Source organism: Aptenodytes forsteri, unplaced genomic scaffold (genome assembly GCF_000699145.1).
Source record: "Aptenodytes forsteri isolate BGI_AS27 unplaced genomic scaffold, ASM69914v1 Scaffold155, whole genome shotgun sequence".
Classification (NCBI taxonomy): Eukaryota; Metazoa; Chordata; class Aves; order Sphenisciformes; family Spheniscidae; genus Aptenodytes; species Aptenodytes forsteri.
This window is the reverse complement of record NW_008794446.1, coordinates 3,829,591-3,854,691: the sequence shown is the minus strand read 5'-3', so window position 1 is coordinate 3,854,691 and position 25,101 is coordinate 3,829,591. Positions and strand designations below refer to the sequence as shown.

Sequence of the window (25,101 nt, the reverse complement as noted above, 5' to 3'; positions counted from 1 at the left end):
CTTTAAAAAGAAGTGGAAATTAATTATATCCATAATTTTTGTAAATCATTTCTTGTAGTGGAAAGGGATTATTTTTAAAGGTTTGTGGAAAAAAATGACATCTTCAGTCAGGTAATAAATTCAGACGAACTTCTTCCCCCTCCCTCTTTTTTTTCGCCTGTTTAGCATTTTCCACTTTTTTACTCTGTGATGTACAAGCCCTCACTGGTTAATTATGTATATATTTAGCTACTGCATGTGTTGGGCTTATTATTGTCATCTAATTAGATGTAACTTGAACTACTTGCTTCTAGAAAAATCATTAAAAATTCTTTCCTAATGACCTAGAGATGACAAAATGTCTGTAAAGTGTGAAGAAGCAGACAAGCACAGGAACATCGCTCTTAAAGAGTGTTAATCCAGATGCTGCAATCATCTAATTAAACAATATTTTGCTGTCATTAACATTTTCACCAAGGAATTGCAGTTATAAGTTCTTTGTCAGCTGTCTCTAGCTCACTTTACCTTCAAAACTAAAGTGCCATATAAAAACATTAAATTGGATGGTTTAATTAAAAAGTTTTTTTTTAATGAAGAAACATATCCAGTATTTCTGAGATCTCATTTACTATGCCTCAGTTTTATTGTTCAAGTAGATTAGTGTCATAGGCTTGCAATATTTAATATTCAGCCTTTAATATTAATCTCTGTGAGCCTACTTGGGGGAAAATCTGAAGCTTCTGAAAAGGTATAGTGACTACCAATAGCAGTACAGGTTTATGTTTTATATTTATTTAGCTAAAGAAAGAACCAAATAATTCTTGCTGGAAGCACCAGACAATTGATGAGGTGGCTAAATGTATTCATCTGCTGACTTTACTCTGAAAATAATCATTGTGAAGCCAGAACTGATCAAGAAAGCATTCCTAATAAAGTTAAAGCACTAATATTTATGCATGTTTAGAATTAGGGATTTGTAATCCCATTATAGGCCTAGATCACTGTCCTCCACTCAGATAAGCATAGATGTGAGGTCTTATCTCATCGTGTAGGTTTGGTCTCCTTTCACAATTTAAATTATGATTCGTGTTCTCAAGTCATTTTTATTTGTTGATATTAAAAAGAAAATTGTTGAATTCAGAAAAATAAATCATTGACTTTTTTAGTAAACAAATTAATAGCTATTCTTAGTAGTTAATCTTCATAAATAAAACATGTTTTATAAATATTGAAGTAGGAGAGAAGCAAATATTTTGTTTATTTTTTCACAAGACTATGGTTATATTTATCAAATACATAATCACTAAGGCTCCATTGTTTGTAACTTATCCTACCTAAGCTGAGAGATAAGGTGCTTCAAATTATTTCTCATTGTGGGGTAAAAAAATGCACACAAGGGTTACTGCAGTGTCCTGACATGGAGCTAATTCGACATGATAATTTGTTCATGTGTCCGTAAGTAACCTATCAAAACCACACAGCAAAGGAGAACTCATGTACAGCAGCTAAGCTCGGGATTGCTTTTTTCTTGCTCTGTTCACACATTTATGATTTTCCCATGTAGAGTAAGAATAAAACATCAAAATCTTACTGACTGAATATTGAAATTGAAATGAAATTAATATAAAAATTAAATAAAATCTCAATATGGAAAATCTCAATTTTTGAAATAAAAAGTCATTTTGGATAACCCTAAATTTCCTTTCAAAATTTTGTGAAGGGATGTTCTTACCTTTCCAAATGTTTCTATTACGTGTTTTCAGTTCAAGGTCTTTATTACTGTGACCTCTTCTCCATAAAACTTTTGATTCTGAAGAATCATCATTCTTTGCTTATGCTTTGTAATAGACTACAGTCACCTCGGTCATTCTCTTCCTGAATTTCAAATTTATTTTAGTCTGCTGTCTACATAAGCACAAATGTCTGTCTTTTGTGGAAGCTTTTGCACATACTTCTGTTAACTTAATTGAGGATTCTGATGGTGAGAAAAACATTTATTGTATAAAGGTATAATTTTATAAAGACCATATCTTATAGAACCTTAAATTTTACAGTCTCAAGAAACTTTACAAATCGTATGTAATTAACCCCTTGCCAAAGAGGAAAATGATACTCTGATTTGACAGATGTGGAAAATGAGGCAGAGTTGTCTTACTTCAAGACATATAGAACCCCCCCAAAAAACCCTAAAACAATCAATATTCTGCCAGAGAATACTTTTCCTTTTCCTCCCTCACACAGATAAATTCTGGTGTATGTCTTGATTTACTTGTTTGATAAATTCTCATTCTGTCCAAGAATGGTTTTGCATTAATTCATCGTTGATATTAAAGAAGAACTGTTTTTGTTTCTATCCATCTTTAGTTGTGTGTGGCACACAGTGCTGGTATTGCTTTTTTAACAAAGTTGTATTTGTACCTAAATTATTTTTTTAAATTCTTGTGAGCATGTATGTGTTCAAAATGTAAAAACGAGGACACACAGTTGCTAACAATATGCACTTTTCCTGTTTTCAGTGAAACTATATACAAAATAGAAACATGCTTCTCGTTCATCAACTTCTATTGAAAAAACAAGGTGTTTGTAGAGCAGTGAAAGTTTCACATTTCATTAAAGCAGAGCTGATTTTTGTGGAGAATTGCAAATGCTACTCAGAACAAGGAAGCCTGTGTTTTCCTGTGCCGGGTTTTGTACCCCAGGAATCTGTCCAGAATCTGGAAGGAAGCAGTTAGTGAGACAGGGCTGTAAATCTGCTGCAGGACTGGGAATTGTTAACCTAGGTTATTTCAGTCTGCTAATTATATTATATAAATACACACACACATATATTTATGACCTGATTTTGTTTTTTAAGACTCATGTTGCATATTGTGTGGTTCTCAGTAAATCAATATGGTGGATGGTTCTGTACTGAGCAACTTCATTTGTCTCATCACTGAAATGTTAGATACTACTAAATACCAGCTGACACAGAAATAACAGCCTTTCCCAAACACACTTTTCTTGGTGATGAATTAATAATTTTCAGTTCACTTCGGTTGCAGATTGTTCTTTTGAAACTGTCTCTAAAGATGTTTTTTGCATGTTTGGGCTGCTGGGATGGTAGCAACGTTTCTTTCATTATGTTTGGAGAGAGAGGCCTGGGGCAGTCAGCACTGTCTTTCAGGGTGGAGAAAATGTTTTTTAATTTTCAAAGTGGTTACAAAGTAGTGTTAAAGCAAACATGAATTCCTCCACTTTGATTCCACTATTGCAGTGAAATTTCACCACTTCTTCGGTGGTCTGTCTATCTAGGACAGACCTAGATTTGCAAACCTCAGGTTTAGCCCCTTGCTGTTGGACTCTCATTTAATCTTTGCCAGCTAATGATACTGCATACAGTTCCTAGGAAAAGAATAGCCTAGTGGTTTTAAATTTCAACATTCATGCTATGAAAATAGCTTCATGGAAATAAAAAAGAAAGTGTTTATTGGCATTTGGTGGGTTTTGGTTGATTTTGAAAGATACTGTGCTCTTTATATTATGCCGATTTCTGTGTTGACTTCTGATTCGAGATAAATGCATCTAAATGGCTACTTTTGTCTGGAAGATTTATACCTGATTCTGTCAAGTGGTGGGAACTGGGAACATATGACGCAACAAAAGTAACGACTAGATTGTTTTTCAGTTGAAGAAGTGGATGCTATTTCCTAATTCTTAAAACACTTTCTTTCTTAATAGGACGAACGTACAATGATCTGAACCAATACCCTGTATTTCCATGGGTTTTAACAAACTATGAATCTGAAGAGTTAGACCTGACCCTTCCAGGCAACTTCAGGGATCTTTCAAAGGTATGCTTCAATTCTGTTAAAGACAGTCAGCCAGCCCTTTTAGGAAGAGATTTTATTTTATATTTATAGTCTGCTTAAGTTAGGTCTTTATCTTAAAGTCAGAAAAATCTGAAATAGACTTTCCTATTTTAGAATCATTTTATACTGAATATCTACACTATGCTACTTCCGTGTCCCTGACTGATCTGGTTCCAAACCTGCAACTCCTCTGTACCTTCTGACTTATGGATCATGAGTGCATCAGTCCACTTGATCTCACTAATTATCTCCCTTAGTTTATGAAAGCTCATCCTTTGGAAATAAAAAGCTTGGCCTAATTTTTCACTTTGTTTTGCAGTGACTAGATGAGTAATATAATAGCAGCACCTCCTTTTGGTTTAATAATTATCCAATAAACAGGTATTTTGTATTTTAGACCCTGAAGTATCTGGTCCCTATCATTATTTGTGGTTTTTGTCCTCCAACTGGACTTGGGCAGTTATTGCTTTATAATAATAATACAGTTCCTAGTATTTGTTTCTCTAATAGCCCCAGACTGCCATCTATACCCAGCTCTGGTACTCCAATTGTGTCAACAGACTGGAGAGAAGGTGTGTCCTGGCTGAGCATAGCAGAAGCATATGGAGGGGCTCTACTTTTGGCCAACTGGAATAAAGACAAAAAACAGGGTTTGAAACTGAGTTGTGGGAAATATCTTTCCTGGTACCCATCAACTGAGAAAGTGTATGTACTTTCTTATCAGTGAAGGTGGGTAGCCTTGCAATATCCCCAGCGTGAGGTTTCTGTTGTCTGGGCATGACAGCTTTCTTGCATCCTTGCCACAGTTCCTCAGCCAGGAGTGAGAAGTTGCTTGTACAAGTTGAGTGAGGCTCAAAACTGCAGGAGACTGTCACTCACTGACTTAAGGAATGAGGCTGGAGAGGAGAAAATGACCCCCAAGGCCTGTTCTGCAGCCCTGTGCTGCAGTCCCTGCTTTCCCTTAGCTGCTGGTCAGGGATGAGAGTTTCTGGGGCTTCTGCCTTTAAGTCTGCTTTTCTTTCCTCCTCTTCCTGCAAGCACACATCCTGGGCAGCAACAGAGAGATCCCACCCTGGGTATCTCACAGTCTCGTATCCCTGTGGTGAAGAGTGTGCTTGTAGTACTTCCAGATGTATTGTAACCATTCCTGGAAGCCTGCTTTTGTGAGACTTCCAAAATAATTTGAGTAGGACTTGATTGCGTAATAGCAGATAGAGACACCTAAGCTTCCTCTCCCTTTTTTTCTTAGACAAATAAATAAGTAAATAAAACCAGAAATTAAATACATTCACAGTATGCCTCAAATGTAAACAAATTGGTTGAGACTCTGCTTATGTTATGTAAAACTTCTGACCTTTCACAATATTACAGGTATGTTTCACAAATGTGTTTTTCAGTTCTATAACACCATTGTAATCTGTGCCAGGAACAATAAAAGAAAATCCACAGACATGAGTTAAATAAAGAGCAGTGATCATCTTGCACTGGCTTGTTCCCTAGCATGTATAAAAATATTTGTTTTAGAATTGTTTGTAGTGATAAACCTTTCATTAAGATGCTTACACTTTTCAAAATCTCTCAAACTCACTTCTTTCTAGTATTAATAGCACTGCATGTGGTGAAGTGCAACAAGATTAGACAGTGTCTCATGAGTCCTTCATTAGGTACTTAGTTTTGGTTGAATCCAAATTTTTATGGCAGCCTATTAAAGTATGTAATTGCTACAGGAAGTAGCGTGATAGTTGAATAGATAGGTTTTCCCCATGAGTTAGTAAAGACTCATTATGGAATTAGTGCTTGTATAGCTTATTAAGTATCACTGAATGCCTAGTAGTGCTCTCCCTTGAAAGGAAATGTAAAATCAAGTCCCTGGTTATTTATGTTTCTTCAAGAATCCGTGCAATGTGCACAGCAGTATTTTGCCTGAGGACATTTTCTTACCCAATTTGATAACTGCATTCTCTTATTCAAAAGCTACCAGTGGTTTCCTCTGGAAAAGCTAGGGTTTTGACCACTAAAGAAAAGCCTACACAGAATTAGTTAAGGGGAATGTTCTTGTCTTTCTGGCAAGATCTGGGCTGCATTTATTCCATGGACGTGTGAGATAAGGCATGTGCAATCTGTAAAGTGTTGTGGGATCCCTCAGGATAAAAGGGGTGTAATTGTCAAATTTTTCCAGTGTTTATTATAATAACATCTGATAGGTTTCATTTCACAATGGTTTTAAAAGGAAAAATAGATTAATGATTTTTTGTAAAAGGCAGTGGCCAGTTAATACGAAATGCCTTACTTTGTGCACTTTGGCTGTTATGCATAACTTGCATCCTGTTTCAATTTGTGCATTATCAGTAAAAATCTTCAAAATCAGAACGTATCTGAAGTATTTCCTTGACAATTCTGTTTTCCTTTTCAGTATTGTCCTGTATCTGTAAGTAAGCCCCTTCTTTCCTTGTTAGGGAGGTGAATCCTGAGTAGCCTAGTGCTTAAAAGCAGGAGTTAGTGATTTATTGTTCACATTATTGAACCGGAGTGTGCCATCAAGCCTCAGCCAGACCTCTGGGGCAGGCACACACAGTATCCTTTCCATGAGGAGCCACTTCCTTCTGTCAGATTTTACCCTGCAATGGAGAAATGCTCCTGCAGATTTGATGGCAAATCAGAACCTCCAGCTAAGCTGTTGATGGATAAAATCTCCTTTGTCAGTTCCTGACCTTCTGTCTTCCCACAAGTTTGCCCTTCTTAGGTTTCACAAAGCCTCTGTCCTTAATATTCAGTAATTAATACCCCTCAAACAATCTTTTGAAATTATTTAGAATTCTAACACTATTTCATATGTGGTAAAAGCCCACAAAAGCAATGATGAAATTAAAAGAGAAATCACCTATCATGCTTTGTTTTGTTGGTTTAAAATAGTTTTGGTAGTTAAATGTAGATGCTAAATCTAACTTCTTTTAAAATAATTAATTTGTGTTTTATCGCACAAAGTTCATACAAAGCTCCAGTGTCAATTATGATAATTGACAGTACTTCTTTTGAAATTTTGTAACTTTGATTCCTAGGCACAACTCCTAAGTGAACATACATGACAAATGCAATTCATATGTTTTGTGGAAATGAAATTAGATGCGTTTGGCTTGCTTACGATGTCAGTGGCAGAATAAAATATATGACTTTTGCATTTAGCTCAAACTTAAATATTTACATTTCTGCAAAGGCATCTTGAACACGTAACTTGTCTTTTCCTTCCATTCCATTTTATTCTGTTTTTATGTAGCGCTCCTTATTGTGGTACTTTTACATCCAAATGTTGCTTCTTCTCTCAGAACAATTATATTTAAATATTAGTCTGAAAATTCCTCTGCCGTTTTTCTTTGAAGTGTTTGGAAATTCCCCTATGAAGCCTTTTTTTTCTTTTTACATATAATTTGAGACTTAAAACCAGGGCCCATGGCACTGAAGGTGCCGTAACAATAGGATATATTGGACCTCTCATTTGACTAGACAGTGTAGGCTCAAATTTTATTCATTACATATACAAGGTTAAAGGTTATATTTATTGTTTGACAGGATGAAAACCTAATGAAAGAGGCTGTCATAGATACATAGATTATCTTATCACTATCAAACCACCAGGTGATCTGCTTATTTTCTTCTTTATTGAGATTTCCTTTGGAAGAATACCTATGGTATTAAACATTAGTAAAGAAAATGTGTATGCAGCCCTTACTGTACACTGAGTTTTTTGGGGGTTTCAACATACTTAAAATGTGATATGGTTTGTTTGTGCAAAATTGTATGACTTTTACTCCTAAATTATAGTGAATGCATGGATTTGACATGCTGCATTGTCCCTGCTCATTAAAGTGTAAATGGGAATTTCTCTCATTTACTTCCAGTCATACATCCTGTTAAATAAAATTTTCTTCACCAGGCAAAGTAATACTAATATTGACATGTGTATGAGACATCATACGCCCATTCATTGAGTGGAAAAAATTATATTTTGTTAATATAGAAGGTGTTTGATTGACGGGTGGTGATAAGCATAACCACTTTTCCTTATTACTGTGCCATTTCAAGAAAAGGAAGTGATAAAGCCCCAAGGCTTCTAAATGTAATAATGCAAATGAACGTATCGAAGTGTGAATATTTCAAGGCAAACCACACTTAATACTTCCAAAAATGTGTATGCCATGGAATGGAGTTTATGGGCTTAGCAAGAGCCACTCTCACTGGAAAAATGAAATCAGTTTCTGTAACTTAAACTTCTTTCTTTACCACATGCAACTCTACCATCAGAAGAAAAATGAGTTTGATTCTCATTTGGTTTAAGCCACACAATTAAACATTTTCTTTCTTAAATAAAAAGTTCATTTAGTGAGTGAAACTCTGGTACTTTGAATCTGCCAGAACTCTCATATTTGGTAATGTTGATATTGATATGCTGAAGAAAAGTTGTTTACAAATTTGGATAAAATTAGAATTTATTTTAAACTTTAAAGTATTATCCTAAGATGTCCTACTTATGGGTTGTTTTTTGATTTTTTTTTTTTTTTTAATAAAAAAGCAAGCTGTCAGGAAAAGCTCAGTCTGTATTCAGCCAGAGCCAAATAAAGCCATGCTCAAGTTTTCTTTTGTACCCAGCTACAGTTTTGTGTAGTACATTACGAAAAAATAGATAAACAGATAAGGTAGCTGCTGCATGAATTAGAGTCAAGATAAGCAGAATATTTTAGTATTCTAAATAGATAAATAGGATGCTACGTTCAGTTCTGCTTTCATGAGAGAATGTAGTTCTATGAAGATAGCTGGCAAAACAGTGAATATTACATGAGCTAACATAACATGTCCAGTGTATATAAACACTAGATGTATTGACAATACACTAGTTCAAAGGCCAGATGTCTAAAGAGATTAGTCAGATAAAAAGGAATGACATGAATAGCAGTGTGTTTTTAATGTTAAAGTAAATACTTACTTTATTTTTAAATAGAAAAAGAAGCATAAAATAAACTCAAACAGCAGCTTTTAGTACATCAGAAGTGAAATGGCTGAATAGGCATTGTCATACAGTGAGTTGTTCTGCTTGGTTGGAGTAAAGAATATCTTAGAAAACCATTTTATGAAAAGTTAATACTATTTGATATAAGTCCTTACAGAGGGCTTCTTTTAATAAAAAGACAAATGGTGTGTTTGGAAAAAGCATTTTATAAAACATTATAGAAAACTTTTTATTTAATGTTCAGAACAATTTGTTTGACTCAAATTCAGTTTCTGTACTAGTCTTATGGTTAAGGTACTAGACTGAGACACAGTGCATGGATTGAGCTTTGCCTTTGTATTGTTTGTGCAAGTCATTTTAACTAGTTTGCACAGCAGTAGAATCTCATTGAAATGGAAATAAAATTATTTTCTTCCATTATGTGAAGATACAGGGATAGATCCATAAAAAAAAAATTATCTCCATTTCATAGCCATGGTATCAGATTAAAACCGTAGTAGTTGACTTTCTGGACTGAGAATAGTACTGTAACACCATGGAAAAGTGACCAAAACCCCATATACCCTACACATTTCACAAGAAATGTGAGAGACTACGATTACTGTAGAACTTGTCATCTAGCAGGACACGTGCCTCATCAGAGTGAAACTGGGTTAGCTGCTACTTTGTACAACTGAGATTTAGTCTTTACAGAAAATGCAGGTCTTTACTTAAGGACGAACTGTTACCATTTCTTTGGGTAACAGCATTTTGCCACATGGACATTAAAAAACCACTAAGGAAGCCAGGGGCAGACCTCTTCGAATTTACTCCATGCTATTTTATTTACAGAAGTTTTCACTTTCAGAAAATGCCTGGTCATTTGGTGCACACAAGCTGATCTATTTGTGGTTAATCAGCAAGTTTTTAAATTACACAACAAAAAAAAAGAGAGATTTGAGCACTTTCTGTTGGCATTTTCAATGTGTATGATTTCCTAAACCAGGGGAGATTTAAGTCATTTCTGTTAATGCGCAGAAATGGTTCACATAAGGGTCTCCATTACTGCACAGAAAAGGAGAAAAGGGGGATCAGATGTTCCCTGTATTTTTTCACCACAGGCCAGAAATAACTGCTGTTAACGCTGAACCAGAAGCGGCAGAGTTGTATGAGCATGGTGCAGCTCCCAGCTCTCCTGCTTGTGCTGGGAGGAGCAGCTGCACTACTTCTGAGATTCGAGTTGTCATCTCTGCATAAATGATGCCATAAAATGCACGCCAGCCCCTCTAGAGCTAGCTCTGGGATTTCTAGCACACCTTTGTATTGCAAGCTATAGTCATACCTAAGCAGTTTGCCTGGGAACGCTAGAAATCTTTGTGGAATGACAGAAGTGAACCTATATCTCCTGAATCCCAGGCTACCATCCAGAGCACTAGTTCATCCAATCCAGGATCTGTCCCAAGAAGTCGAGGTGAGACTTTCTAGCTGAAGACAAGCTCTACCTCACCCCGTCGTTTCTTTCTTTCTTTCTTTCTCTCTGGGGCAAGGAAGGGTAATTCCCAGAAAAGATTCTTCCCAGAGATTTTCACATGAAAATTTCCATACCATGCAAGAAGAGAGATGACTCTCATGATATTTCTCGTAAAAAGTCCATTTTATTCAGCAGATATTTTGTGCATTTCAGCATTTTTCTTCAAACGAATCCTAAAGTAATTGAAAGAAAAATGGATTCTGACTCTGAAAAGAATATTGATGAGGATGAAGGTAATCTTCAGAATACAGCTTTTTAGGTTTATCATTTAATAAATTGAACATGTGTCTTCTGAAAGTAGATTATTTTAGCTACTTGTGCAGGCATTTTTACATGAAAATGGGAATGCACCATCTTACAACCTTATATCTTTTATCTTTTAAATTGAAATAACGCTTCTCCCTGAAGAACCTAGAAAACACGATGGTGTGTTTGCATTAGTGTTTTATGTGACTTTGGAAGTTATTGTTCAAGTTCTTGAGAGAAAGTACATTTTTCAATAAAGTACATTTTTTAATAAATACAACAATATATATATATTTAAAAAAAAAAGAGTTCTTTAAAGCTATGGGTTAAACCATCATTAAAATTTTGCTAGTCTATAAAATAAAATACCTTGTTATTAATTTTGAGCATCAGTTATGTTTCACAGTTCTTGTTACTGTAATCAGTTTACAGCGAAGGATGAAAACATACAGTTTATTTGACGGAAGACATCTGTTCAGCTTCAAATATATTTTGAAAGGCCTAGAGTTTTGATTTTCCATCTTACATTTATCACCATATCCCTTCTCTGCTGTGCCTTCAAACATATATGTACAATAATATTGTGACAGATGACGCCCCTGTCTTCCATAGCCTCAGAATTCACAGCAGCGTAGGGTAAGATGCACCTTCACAGTGGAAGGAAGAGATATTCTCAGGATGTTTTTCCGTTACAAAATACAATCTCACTGATTTGTCTGCCATTTCGTGTTTCCTTCTCAGAGGGGGTGAACGTTTCCTGTTAACAGACTAGGGTGTGAATTACTGCTTTAGCTTTTGAAATGTGCAGTTGGGGACTGGAATTTGTTCTGCCAGAGAAGTGGATGCACAGTACCTTGATGAGGTGATATCAGCACGTCCCATGCAGTCCTCAAAGCAACCCAGAGCCTTGATATAATTTAGCAAAGTGCACATATATATCTGTACAGTTTGTCAGTGTAATAGGAAAAGAATGTCTTTTAATAAGTTAATCTTTCAAGAAAGTGGCTGGACAACCATTTTCATATATTGGCAACTTACAGCCTATAATAATGCCACCGTGTTTCCTGACAGTGTTAGGATGTGTAATGAAACTGAATATAACAAAAATGCAAATATTTATTTTTTCTTTTTCCAGTAGTTGGGAAACAAGCCTGGAAAGTGTTAGGGATGGCTCATACTTATTTTTCAAGAATGTTTTGTGAGGTCTTGCAGTGCAATCTGCATCAGATAACACTGATCCTTAGGGATTACTCATACATTTTACACATATGAAAAAGCTATTAACATCTCCATGACACAGCAAAGTATTAAGCATCCAGAGTGTTTCATGTGAAAAATACATAAATCATAATGTTTTAAAATGTAAGTGTTCATCAAACACTGCTATTTAAAAACAAGCTTTAATATGTAAAATTGGAAAACAGCATGTTCTATGTCAGCCTTTTTAAAAGCTCTCAAAAAACATAGCAGCACTGAAGGAATAAAATACTTGTAGCTTTAAAATTGTTCAGTTACATACGTAGTGTAGTGAAACACATTGATTTGACCTTGTACTAGTATTTTCATTCCAAATGACTTTGGATTTTAACTCAGTAGAAAAATTGTACTGTGGAATGGAATGCAAGAATACCTGTTAGCATTTTGAAAAGGGTCAAAGTCCTTGAGTATATGTTTGTATTCAAGTTGTAATTCCTTTAATAATATCAATTCTAACTCTTAATTTTTGATTAATACAAATCAAGTAATAATTTAAAATTATAAGTTTATACAATTTTTTGGTGTGGAAGTGTGCTCTCCTCTAAGTATTAAACTCTGTGTGTTTGGTTAATTTTAGTACAAAAGCTAAAATCTGAAGATTCTTTGCAGATAGGTAGTAAATACACTGCTACTATCTCATCTGGAAAAACAGATTTAAGATCACTTATATATTTCAACATTTTATCTACTTTCTGTTGTATTTTCTTTATCCCAGTGACTTTTGTATCACACAATAACAAATAAATTTTGCAAAAAAATTATGAGATAAAGTAGGTTAAAAAAATCATAGAAAAGCATGTATCCCCTAAGTAGACACATCAAAATCAACAGTTCCTACTACTGTCTTACATTTCTTTTGGTTTTTACCTGATTTGTATAGATTGTCTATTAAGTATGCTCAGAATGGAGTTTGAATTTATGAATAATTTACAAATTCTATCGTTTTTAAGTACAAAGCTTGTTTGTTTCGCTCAGTAAAACCTGGCTTTGTTCAGTCAGAAAGTAGATCCAGTCCTGCAGGACTACGCATGGTTTTTAAGTATTTCTGCTTAGGATCACCAGACACCATCAGCAGTTCCGCGTGAAATCTTTTCATCATGAACTGTGCATTACAAAGTATCCTGTGTGAGCAAAAGTCAGTTTTCATTAGCTGTGTGATTATGGTGAATGACAGCAACAGAAATATTAGTTTGGCCTCAGTGCATTTAAAATGCAGTTTTAGAAGTCTATTTCCAGAACAATGTTACTGAATTAATTGGGAAACAACTCATACTTCAAGAAGGTCTTGAAAGTTTGCAGATGTGGATCACTTATATTTGTCAATTAAAATAAGGAAAGTCATAAGACTTTTAGTACACAAAGCCTTTGAAAAGAAATTCTAAGATTACAGCAATCTGAAGGGATTACTACAGCGTGGAATGAGTTTGGTTGCAGAGTCTCCTATGTAGTGAATCTTAACGCAGAATTAACCTATGACATATCAGACAAGCCACACTTCAGCTGATAATATATTTGACCTCTTATCCCTTTGTAGCCTATCGGTGCTTTGAACCCAAAGAGAGCAGTCTTCTATGCAGAACGGTATGAGACATGGGAAGATGATCAGACTCCACCTTATCATTACAACACCCACTACTCTACATCTACTTCTACATTGGCTTGGCTTGTTCGTATTGTAAGTATTTCTGGATCCTGGTTTTCATTAATATCTTTATCTACAGCATCTCTTCTGTCACTTACCACTATTTCAATTTTTTTAATGAAAGTACCTTTCTATCAAAATGTCATTGTTTTTCCCTACCTTAAAATCTGAGAAATTCTCTAGGTATACTGTGTATACTCATTTGTAGTGATTCCTTCCTACCCAAACAATCTGAAATCTATTTAGATGCAAAATTGTGGTGGTGTAAGGACACATACAATGAAGAAAATTCATCTAAAACTAAATCCATCTAAAAAAAAAGTCTCTAGACAATACAGGAAGCTGATACTACTCATATATTAATTCATTATTTTCAGCTAGGGACAGATATATACAACATTAAAGAAAAACCTTTCGTAAAAAGCACATTAAACTGTCAGATTGAGAGGGGAATTATAGAACCAGTTTTATATTAAAGCAGTATGGTGTAATATTTTATGCAAATGAACTATGCTTCTCAATGAATTAATAACTTACAGTTTTCAGAAATGTAAAAATGTAGATTCTAACTTCAAACTGCTATTTCAGTTCTGGAAACCTCATGCTTAAATCCTATCCTCAAAATCAGATCTAGGGAAGGGGGCCAAACGTCAAAGATAGAATGAACCTGAATTCGGTTTGTGTGTTAAGACAATGAATTACAGAAAAAGGAGTGTTGATGAGAGACTTAAGATTTCACAGAGAAACCTGAATTAATGAAAAATTGAGTCACCTTGTAATTACTGAACTTAAACTACACTCTGCCAGTAAAAATCTGTCGCATAAGGTGTATTCTAGGCATGTTTCAGACACAACCAAGCAAAGCAGAGCTGCACAAACCTAGAGATCTGAGTTTTCACTCATCTCAACTTCCCTTAGACATGTCCTGTTCTTCTGCTCAGAAGGGAAGAATTCATGTGTCTATGAGTTCAGGACATACTTCTTCTTAACTCGTGGGAAACTAAGCGTTGATTACACTCCTATGTGGGGTGATCACTGTACTCCTTTTGAATGTTGCTAAATTATTCATGTACTGTGAATTCATTTTATGGTTCACATGTGCTTCTTTGTTGCCTTAAAGTATATTAAAAACAGTGGTTTTATTTGCATGTTTATCTATTAATTTTGGCTGCTATTCAACAAAAAATCCCCTCTTGCTAGTCGGCAAATCCTTAGGTCTGAAAGTCTGCTTACAGGCTGAATGTACAACACACCAAGGAGTATTCATTTCCTGTATTAGGCTAATGCTGTGTCATTTTTACTACTGTTGTTTATGTAATACTGTAGGTGTTCTTGCTCTCTTTCTTTTCTGCCCTAAAAGAGTGAGAGAACAAGGTCTCTGCCTTGATGGCCTTGCAATATAGACCTGACAAATTACATTTGTTAGAGCAAACAATGTATGTGAGAATAGAAAGCAGAAAAGAAAAGGAAAAGCAGTGCTTTCCAGGGAAGAGATTGCTGATGGCAAGAAGGTGAAAACAACAAAGGGAGAATTTAAGTACGGGGGCACACCTAGATAGGTATTTTAATGTTTATTTAAATAGGAGTGACCAGCAAAGACAAGCAATCGCTAGTGGGAGGAGACAGCAGAAGTGAGAGGGAGATAGACATGGGGGAATTCTAAAGCTCAGAAAAGGGAAAAAAGAAATAACGTGATGAGATTGGATAGGGCTGCATATGGAAACCCAAAATAAAGATTTGAAAGTAAGTGTGTATAAAGACAGTAAAAGATTATAGCTATGGGGATTATAAAGTCATAGTGATCCTTAGAGAGATATTTTTGGCTACAAAATAAAGAATGAAAAATCCTAAGGGAGAAGATTATGCCAGTGAAGTTGATAGATAAAGCTAAGTCAGATTTCTGGAAGTTCAACTAAGATTTCTTGCTCGAGAATTTTTTGAGCTAGTGTTCTGTTATGAGTTTGTGAAGAAGACTGTGTAAGAACATTTTATAAAAGGTAAATTACAGTCTAGTCCAGAAAGAGGAAGGTGACAGTAAGAGATGCAGAGATTCAGACAGAAAAATGCTTTCAGTATTTTAAGAGATTGGAGAAGATTCGTGGGAAGACGTGTTACAGTAGAGCTTTTGGTAGAAAGTGACAACAAACTGAGAGTGAAAGAGAGGAGTGGAAAGTAAAATCATGGGAGAAGACTACATAGACCAAAGAAGAAAAGAAAGGGGAAAGAAAAAAGAGAGAAATGGAGAGAAAACGAACAAGCAAACAAACAAACGAAAAAGCTATGAGAAAAAGTATACTGGGAATTAGATAGTCTAGATAGAAGCAGAACAAAACAGTATAGAGTAATGGGGATCCAGGGGGGGAAACTACCTGCCTAGAACTTTGTATTGGAGGAAACAGTAGTTGCAGTAGGAAAAGTAGTTTCAGCCACTCTGAAGTATGTATATATAGAGTTGTGTAATTGCAGGAAAACACAAAAAAATTAAAATTTTTTTGAATCTTGCTTTTTGGCTTTGACAGATGCAATCTGGTTCCTGTCAGTTCTCTTCAAAACATTGCTTGTAATATCATATTTCTGAGTCAATTCTGTGATAATCTGCTCCCTACTGCCTTATATTTCTCTCTGTTGCTTTCCTTTATCTGATGTATCAGGCTACTTTTATAAAAGGCACTTTATGCCTTAGTCTCAGTTCTGTCCTGTTTAATTGATTTTGATATCATCAATCTCTGCCTCCATTTTGTCATTAATAAATTTTTCACTGGTAGTACAGTTTTCTCTTGAGTTCTTTTGTGTACTAAGAGTGTCCAGTAAAAATCCATCTTTAAAAGTGACCTATTTCATTATGTTTTCAATAATATGTTGAAGCTACTGATAATTACAGCAACTATAATAATTTTATTATTATTTTTTGTTCTTCTGCCTTTCATTATACTTAGGGTGTAATCCTTAACTGAAGCCATGGGCTACTAGTGCATCTGCAAAGCTTCTGTTTGTATTTTCTGTGAGCCGGTTGTACAAGTGGAGGAGTGCTCCATTCTCTCTGTAAGAATGCTAGGAGAAAAATGAAGGCAGTTTCAGGATAAGCAATGGTTCAGCCTCACCAGGCCATGTATCAGATTGGTTACGGTCACTTTTAGGGGTTATACAGCTGACCCTGAAACTCTCCCAAAGCAAGATAATGCATGCACCCTCTTTCTGTACAGCCCCCCCCCCATATATGTATGCATGCACACACTCATATGTGAATTGAAATTATAATTCTTAATTAACCCATACATGTTTATTTAAACTAATCCATTGTACGTTTCAGACCACTACATCATGCTAGAATTCTGAAAGATCAAGAAACAATCCTCTAACTAGCTTCATAAGAAACTAACTGAGCCACAGCCTAGAAATATTTAACGTCATAATTACGAATGAATCCTGCATGATCTCCAGAAACGTTAGGTTTATATCCAGAATCAACTATTTCTTGAAAGTGGTCAGCTTGCTTTCTAAGTTAAGGGGTGGATTATTAAAGGTTAGATAACTACTTTACAGAGATAGATAGGTAATGAATGTGAAAGTCTACCATATTGGTCAGTCAGGTTAATAATGATGATAAAAACTAACAGAGAACACCATGATTTGTATAATATTGCGTTCCTCTCCTTTGAGGTGTTATTGAAACCAAACCATGGTTAAACATTTTTGCATGTCGCACATCTTTAGATCTAAACCTAAGAAATTTAACTTATTCCTTAGGAAATCTGAGCCAACAACACCCATAAGTTTGCTCCACCAAACAGAATAAAAGGTATTCTGGAAAGTGATGCACGGTTCTGTTGACACAGTTCAATTTTTGTATCAATGAAATTAAATATTCATAGTTTATGGACAGGTGACCTTACCATCTTGTTCAAGAGTAATTTTTTTCACGTGCTTTCCATGTGGGCCAGTAAATATTTGAATTGCAGTAGGTAGAATAGTTTAAACAAAGAATCCTACATCAGCATGCCATATATTCCAGTGACTTAAATATCAGCCTGAAAAGTAGATAGAAGAAAACAGAAAAGTAGACAGAAGAATTAATTCTGGCTTGAATGTGAATATCATCATTGTTTTCACATTTTTAGGTGAAGTAGGCTAGAGCTATGGTGCTCTATTGGATGGTCTCAGTAGTTGCTGTTGAAGAAGTTGTGTCTGCGTGAATCAGTTACATCGTCACTGAAACAAAAACCAGTGTTAGAGAGCGTGATTCTTTAACATTATGGTCAAGAAGTTTGCAGAGAATAATTGATTTCCAATTTCTGTTACAATAACTACGTACTTGTACAAGGTAGAAGAAATTCTGGATTTGTTGTGAGTCAGGTCTGATTGAGCCAAAACTATTTTTTAGCGAGATTCAAAGGGGGGGAGGACTTGAAATCCTTTTGTAAACAGAAGTGAATCTGAGTCTCCTATTTTGTAGGTCTGAGCAGGACAGTCACAGATATATCAGAGAAAAGGTGTATGTCACTCTGACAAAACCCCAAATACTCTCTTTTTCTCCTCTTACAAATGGCTAAAAAGACATTTTTGTTTGACATAAGATGCCTCAGAATGACACATCCCTTCCTCTTCGCTCACCTACTCCCACCATAAATGATTCAACTAGGCACTGTTAAAAGGGGGATGGAGGGAGAGAAGTGCTGTTGAATGGAAAAATTACTTATTCCCACAGCTCGAGCTTGTATTCATTGTAATCAAGTACCCCATGAATTTCTCTCCTTGTTGGCAGTGAACAAGGCATGAATTTTATTCAGAATATTAGGAACGAGTGAGATGGGGTTATAGTGAAAACATTGTGCAGCCTTATAGCTTTCGCAGCAACAAAATCTTTACATGAAATGACAGTAATTGGTATCATAGAATAACAGTATTTAAATGAGTATGTTGAATACATATATGAACTATATTTATATAATATAAGCACTTGACTTGCCAGAGAATAAAAATTACCTTAAAATTATGTGAGAGGTCTGAGATAAAGCAAGAGAAAGCTCTGAATTTCTGCTAAGGATTAAAAATCCAAAAAGATAGGCACAACAGGTCATAGCAGGGTAGCATAATAAGGCACCCTGTAGTGCTCAGCTAATAAAAGTTTAATCCTTGATTATGAATTTTATTGCTTTTGTATATTTGTCTCAGATGCTTAAAATAATGTTGTCATGGAATTTTGGATTAATATTTTTACATAATTTATTGTAATTACATCATTTTTCTGGTTTCTCCTTTTTTTTTAATCCATCGACTGCTTCTGATTTCAGAACCTCAGCAGTGACCCACAGTCTGCTGCACAATGATATTCACAACAAATTACGCATATCTTATAAAGAAAAAAAGTGATAGGTTGGGGTTGGTAGAAGACAGAATTATTTGTGCTCAGATCAACAACATATAAAGTCTTTCAGTACGGGTAAGCTAGAAAAATAGCATAATTTGCAAAGATTGCTATTGCAAATATATACAGAGAATTGGAGCGTGAGAATTTAGTTAAAACCAACTTTCTGATGTTGAAAGAATTTAATGTACATTTAAAGTTAAAATTATAATATTAATAGAGTTTTAGGCTAAATTAATACAATCCAATTCCTGCGTATATTGTTTTCAGTTTGCTAGCTCTGGGTCTGAATCATACGCTTTTTCATTTATATGAAATTTATAGAGAAATTTAGAGTTCTTATCTTTGAAAGAAAGTAGCTTGTGTTGACTGTTGTGTATGATAGAAAAGATTAATTGGGAAGACATGCGGCATAAAGATTAGAGAAACAATGGTCTCTGGAAGTCTGAATTCCCTCTCTTATTTTACTCCTCTTTTTGGATTCTTTCACTACCTTTGCATCCATGCTTTCCTTATGTATATTTTAATTGCTCTTAAATGCTACGGAAAATGAATTAGTTTAATCCTCTGTAATCTTGGGTAATTTAAACACAATATGTATAATGTGACATAATTCCATCAAAATTTCTTTATTAATGGAGGAGTTCCCTGCTTTGTTCAAAAATTTCAGAAAAGGAAATAGAGGATATATAGAATAAAAGTCAAATAGTAGATGGGTAATACTGTCATAAGAATTATGATCTGATGATTATGAACTGCCTTGATTAACAAAATTTCCAAATGATCTGGACATGCAAGGAAATAAATTTGGGTGTGAATTTAATGACAGGGACACTTTTTCAAACATTCCCCATCAGACTTTGGCAAAGAGGAAGAAGTAGTTTCCATCCATGTGGGCATATTGCCAAATATTAATTGAATCAGAGAGCTAATGGAGTGGTGCTGGAAAACCAGGGAGTTGGCAACGATCTCAGTAATCAGGTTCTGCTGTCAAATTAAGGATTTGGTCCCCTGTTAACCCCTCCCCTGCAGTGGAATGCAGTGACATAAAAATGGGTTCTCCAGACTGCCTAAGACTTGAGCTCTTCCTACCCAAAAGTTAATAGCTGTTTCCATTTAGTAAGTATTGGGAGTGTGATTTCAGATAGAATTAGAAAAAGTAAAAACTCTAAATATTTCACCTCTGTACCTCTGCCCCAAAGTAATGCTAAAGCTAGGTATCTTGTAACCATAGTCAGCCTCATAATGACCGTACAGCCATTCTGCCCACCGTGAGGCAAAATGGAACCTCCTGAGGTCTTTTAAATTAAATGAAAACAAAAGGAAAATCCAGGTGGGGGATTTTTTAAGATTTTATTTTGACATACCATCTTACAAGAGGTAAACAAAGCATGGTAATATAAATAACACAGAGAGCGTTCATGATGGTTGGAGTGAAGTAGGCAACCATCATGAACTGGAACTAAGCTATATAAGTCTGCCACTGATGGGTCTTATGGAAGAGTGCATATATAAAATAACCTTTCCTGCCAGAACTCAAGATTTGTGTGTGTAAGATATGTTAGTGCAAATAAATGTACTAAGATACTCAGTACAGTAAGTACAGTACTAAGATACTAAGATACCCACGCATAGATATAACTGTGAGGTGCCATATTTTTCTTTAATTCTGCCTTTATGAAGTATTTTGATCTGCACAAGTCATTTGGATTTCGTTAGAAACCTGCCGCATGACTCCTTCTGCTGTTTTCTTAATCCATCTTCATTTCATTGACTACAGGAGCCCTTTACAACATTCTTTCTAAATGCAAATGATGGCAAATTTGACCACCCAGATCGAACCTTCTCTTCAGTAGCCAGGTCTTGGAGGAACAGCCAAAGAGATACCTCAGATGTGAAGGTAACATATACATTAAACTGATAAATGTGTGTTCTCTTTTATGGTGTTTTGTTTTATGTAGGGACAAAGAGGGTTTTGTATTTCATATCTTTATATTCAGTAAACTAGGGATAGTTTAAATAAAAGGTAGATGTTACTAAAGATTATTGTTCTAACAGAAACAATCAAAGATTCTTTGAAGTTGAGTGGACAAAAGGTGTTTTGTTTTTAGAGAAAAACAACCTAACTGATCTAATTTAGATCAGATAATCAGGAGATGGAGAAAAGCCCAATAAATTGTTCTTTCCTGCTGTTAACTCAATATTTGGCCCACTCCATAAAACACAGCAGGAATTGGATTTGACCTTAAAGTGTCATATTGTTATAGCTTGCCTAGCTCTGGGTTTGCATTGCCTGGGGCAATTAATAAAGCATTAATGACAAGACCCATTTAAAATGTTGGCTTTTCTGTACAGCTTTAGCTTTTACTTGACTGTGCCTGGGGATATTATGCAACAATACGCATTAGATTAAAACAACTTCTACATGACATACAGAAACAGCCGGCGACAGGGTGATTAAAACAACTTCTACATGAAACACAGAAACAGCCGGCGAGCAGGGTGATTTTACTGTTGTTATTCCTTACCTATTGTTAAATACAAAGGATTATTGTTCATATACATGGGACATTATCAGAAACAACCCAAAATCTAATAATATTTTGAATAATATGGTCCTTTCTTGATTCTCATTTTCTAGTAATAAGGTAGGCAAAGGCTGCAGTATACCATTAATTGCTCTTTTTTTTAAACTTTATTTTAAAGTGAATATATCTCTCTTCCATTTCAATATTGCCTCTCACACTAGGAAATGCTAAAGTCAAGGTCACATTACCATTATATTTTTTACTTAACTTGACAAAAGAAGAAGATGTAAATTTGTTGATTTATTTTTATTCCAGAGTTCCTGTTTGCATAAATATTCCAGCAGTCTCAGAAGTGTATGTGGACAAACCATGTTGTTATTATTCAGTTACTAGTTAGAATAACAAATTGTAAATTGTATGGCCATCTTAACATATGGGAGAAAATGCTTTTTAAAAAAAAGAAATTAACCTAAACCTCTTACAACCCATTTCATGTTTATTTATGCTCCTTTGGAAGTCAACAGTATTTTAAGTACTATCATTGTTACCTTTGTAAGAAAAACAAAGGAAATTTCAGAACTTGGAAGGAATTCGAGTCAATTTCTTCTATACTTGAAATGCAGCCATATCTTCAAATTTAAAGTGCTGATATTTTGATTTTTCCCTTTCAGTGAAATCTGGTTTTCCTGGTATTCCACCAGAATATCTGGGAAAAAGGCTTCCTAGGAGTGGGACTGAAACAAAAGATAAGAGCCTTAAACCGAGGAATAAGGGAAGACAGTTGGAAGTTACTGTAATCTTCTTGTGTGGCTTTAGTACACAGGAGGAGGGCAGTTAAATACATGAAGGCATTGCAAAAGATAAAGGAATATCTATGGACAGACGGAGGGATAGTATTCAACTAGGGTATATAATTAGTGAAAGGATTCTTCCTAAACTAGCAGCTGAATGAGTTACCAGTAAAACAAAGAACTGAAATGTTTGTATGAAAATACCAGTCTTGTGAACCAAGTGGGGTAATTTAAACTGCTGCTGTCAGCTACTGCAAGGGTGCAGGAATTATGGAGGGATAACAGTTGCATTAAAAATGTATTTGTATTAAAAAAATCCAAGTTATTAAAATAAAACAAGTATTAAAAAGATGCTCAAAACCAGTTATTCACCTTCACAAAAGGAAGGCAAAAGGTGAAGGTGTGGGGTAGCTATGTACTTTAATTTCATTGAATTTAAAGAAGGGAGTTAGGGATAACTGGGATAAAGTAGTAACAATTAAAGGTCAGAGTTGCACTGGGGGAAAGATTGTAAAAAAATGTATTCTAGAATACATTTGGGAGTCTGCTGTAGAGCCCCAGAGTCAGATTTAGAGATATATATATATATATATATATATATACATTTTTGTTATGCCATTAGAAAGAGAAATACTACTTGGAGCTAAGTCATTAGAGAAAATCTAATATGGGAGGCACAGATGAGGTATGTTAGCCAATAAATGTTTTCTCCAGATAATCCCTGACCTGTCTGTTCAGGGATACTTTAGGGATTAAAGATGCTGTTTAAAATATGGCTTTGTTAATTAATGAAGATACAGGGAAGGTGGGTTTAGAAATTAACCTTGAATTGATTTATTTATAAGTTGATTCAGCTTAAAATAAAAATAGATAAACAAAAGCAGATTTGAAAATAAGCTAAATCTTCAAGGGATGCTAAAGCAAATAGAAAAAGTTCATAAGCTACCTAAAGAAAAAAGAAAAAGTAAAAAAAAAGTAGAAATGAGAGGAGATTTTTTTATGTATTTAATACCAGCATTCAATGTATTGCATCATCAAATTAATTTATTATATATTGATACAAAGCCACTACTGGAATAAGTCTACTGAAGTACAATTCAGTAGCCTAAGCAATATATGTCAATGCTTTGCTGTTTTGTGTTCAGTTTAACAAGGAAACTTGAAGGATGGCATCCTTCATCATGATGAACATCAGCAGGGTGGCAGAAAGCTTATAGTGAGACTGAAGCTATATCCTTAGCGTTATAACAACTAGAATATCTCATGGCATCTAAATTCCACCTGAAATAGTCTGATTAGTCATTAATTTGTTTCAGAGCTCTTATGTTCTTGGAGAACACAAGTTTTTGTTTTTTCCTTGTTCAATTTTTAGTATGTATTCATGCTGGATAAAGCAAATTCTTAGTGCCTCCTTTGCTGGGAACTAGCTAGTGGAAGTATATACCCAAACTGGAGGGAGCCATAAGAAGAGCAGCAAATGTGTTTAAGGAGTTGGATACAGGAAGAAAACTGTGTGTATGTGTGGAGTAATTAATGTCTAAAAGTGAAGACATGGTATTGTAAATGCTATGAAATATGTAAACATATGAAAGGGAGAAGAATCGTTTGTCAGGGAACAAAGAGGTAAACCTCAGAGGAAAGGGATCAGAGTTGAAAAATGCTTACTTAACCGACAGATTATGAAAAGTTAAAGTGGAATTGAGTATTCTCTGAATTTGAATATCCTCACAAGGGGAAGTAGTAAAACCCTTATTTCTCGAGCTTCTTAGAAACATAGACTGGCAAAGCACTGGAAAAGCATTAGGGACAGTCATGAATTGGCAAGAGGATGCGCTAGTTGACCCTTTAGGCCCTTTCCATTTGTAAAGTCTGTGTTTCTTAGCGATAAATCAAGAATGAGTATAGCAGCTAATTGTTGCTGTTGTTTGTTGCTTAAGATCTTAATGAACTACATTTCTCAATGCCGTGACATCAGGGCCAACTTTTCCCTGAGGCTTCGGAGTTCATTCTACAAAAGGATGGGAAACTGAACTATTAATACTACAAATACCCCATTTTTTTCAGATTAGTTGTGCTATTGCTTGGAATGCCTTACAGGCTTTTTAAGAATTTTAATCAAGTTTTCAGGGACTGGAAAAGCAGTGAAGTTTGGGGAACTACCAAACTTCAAAATCTCTACCCATTTTGCCCACTCTCCTAAGAGCAGCAACCATTGTCTGGCACAACAAAAGACCTTCAGCTCTGAGAGTGTGAAACATCCAAAAATTCATGTTCAGCTGTCTGGTAACTTCTAATATTTATCTAGCAGTCCTGTGAGAAAGTAGATAGTGTGCAAAGAAGATGTATAGAGACTGCATGTGAGTACAAAATCTTAAAGCATGTTCTCTGTCAAAGTGTTCTGCATATTTGTGTAGCTTCTTGTGGCTGCACACAGTTATAAATGGGGGTCTTTGGCCGTGTGGATTCCCATATGATATACACGCTATAAATTGTTTTCCCACCCTAAAGATTTTTTGAGTCTTTATAGTAAATATTATGTGTGTGGAATATGGACTATCCATCAAAGTAGCAAACTTTCAAAACTGTTAAGAATAGCAAGTGTTCATTATTCATGTATTCCTTATCATATATTTGAAATTCATTTGAGCTTCTTTAAGTACATTTAATGTCTGATCTCACTAATCTCATTAATTACTGTAGCACAGGTTATGAAATAATTTAAAAACAGTGTATTTCCATTACAGTCTCCACCCCTGGTCCCTTTGGACCAGACCATAGGGTTTAACATTGGCAATGAACTCCTCCCCTTGCCCCTGCTCTGGCTTGAACTTATCCACAGGCTGCAGTCCCTTAGGGTAGTACCTGCTTCAAATGGAGCCTTATCTATGAGCCACAGTCTCTCCAGGGGTATACCTGCTGTGGCATAGACT

General features: G+C 35.2%; 1 protein-coding gene across 1 annotated transcript in view; it reads left to right on the top strand.

Moving 5' to 3' along the window:
* NBEA (neurobeachin) overlaps window positions 1-25,101 on the top strand; it is a 437,354-nt gene that overhangs the window by 344,284 nt on the left and 67,969 nt on the right. The window contains exons 44-46 of the mRNA XM_009290267.2: window positions 3,700-3,812; window positions 13,380-13,520; window positions 20,633-20,752. Coding sequence (XP_009288542.1) covers window positions 3,700-3,812; window positions 13,380-13,520; window positions 20,633-20,752 — 374 coding nt within the window. The remainder of the gene's footprint in view (window positions 1-3,699; window positions 3,813-13,379; window positions 13,521-20,632; window positions 20,753-25,101) is intronic.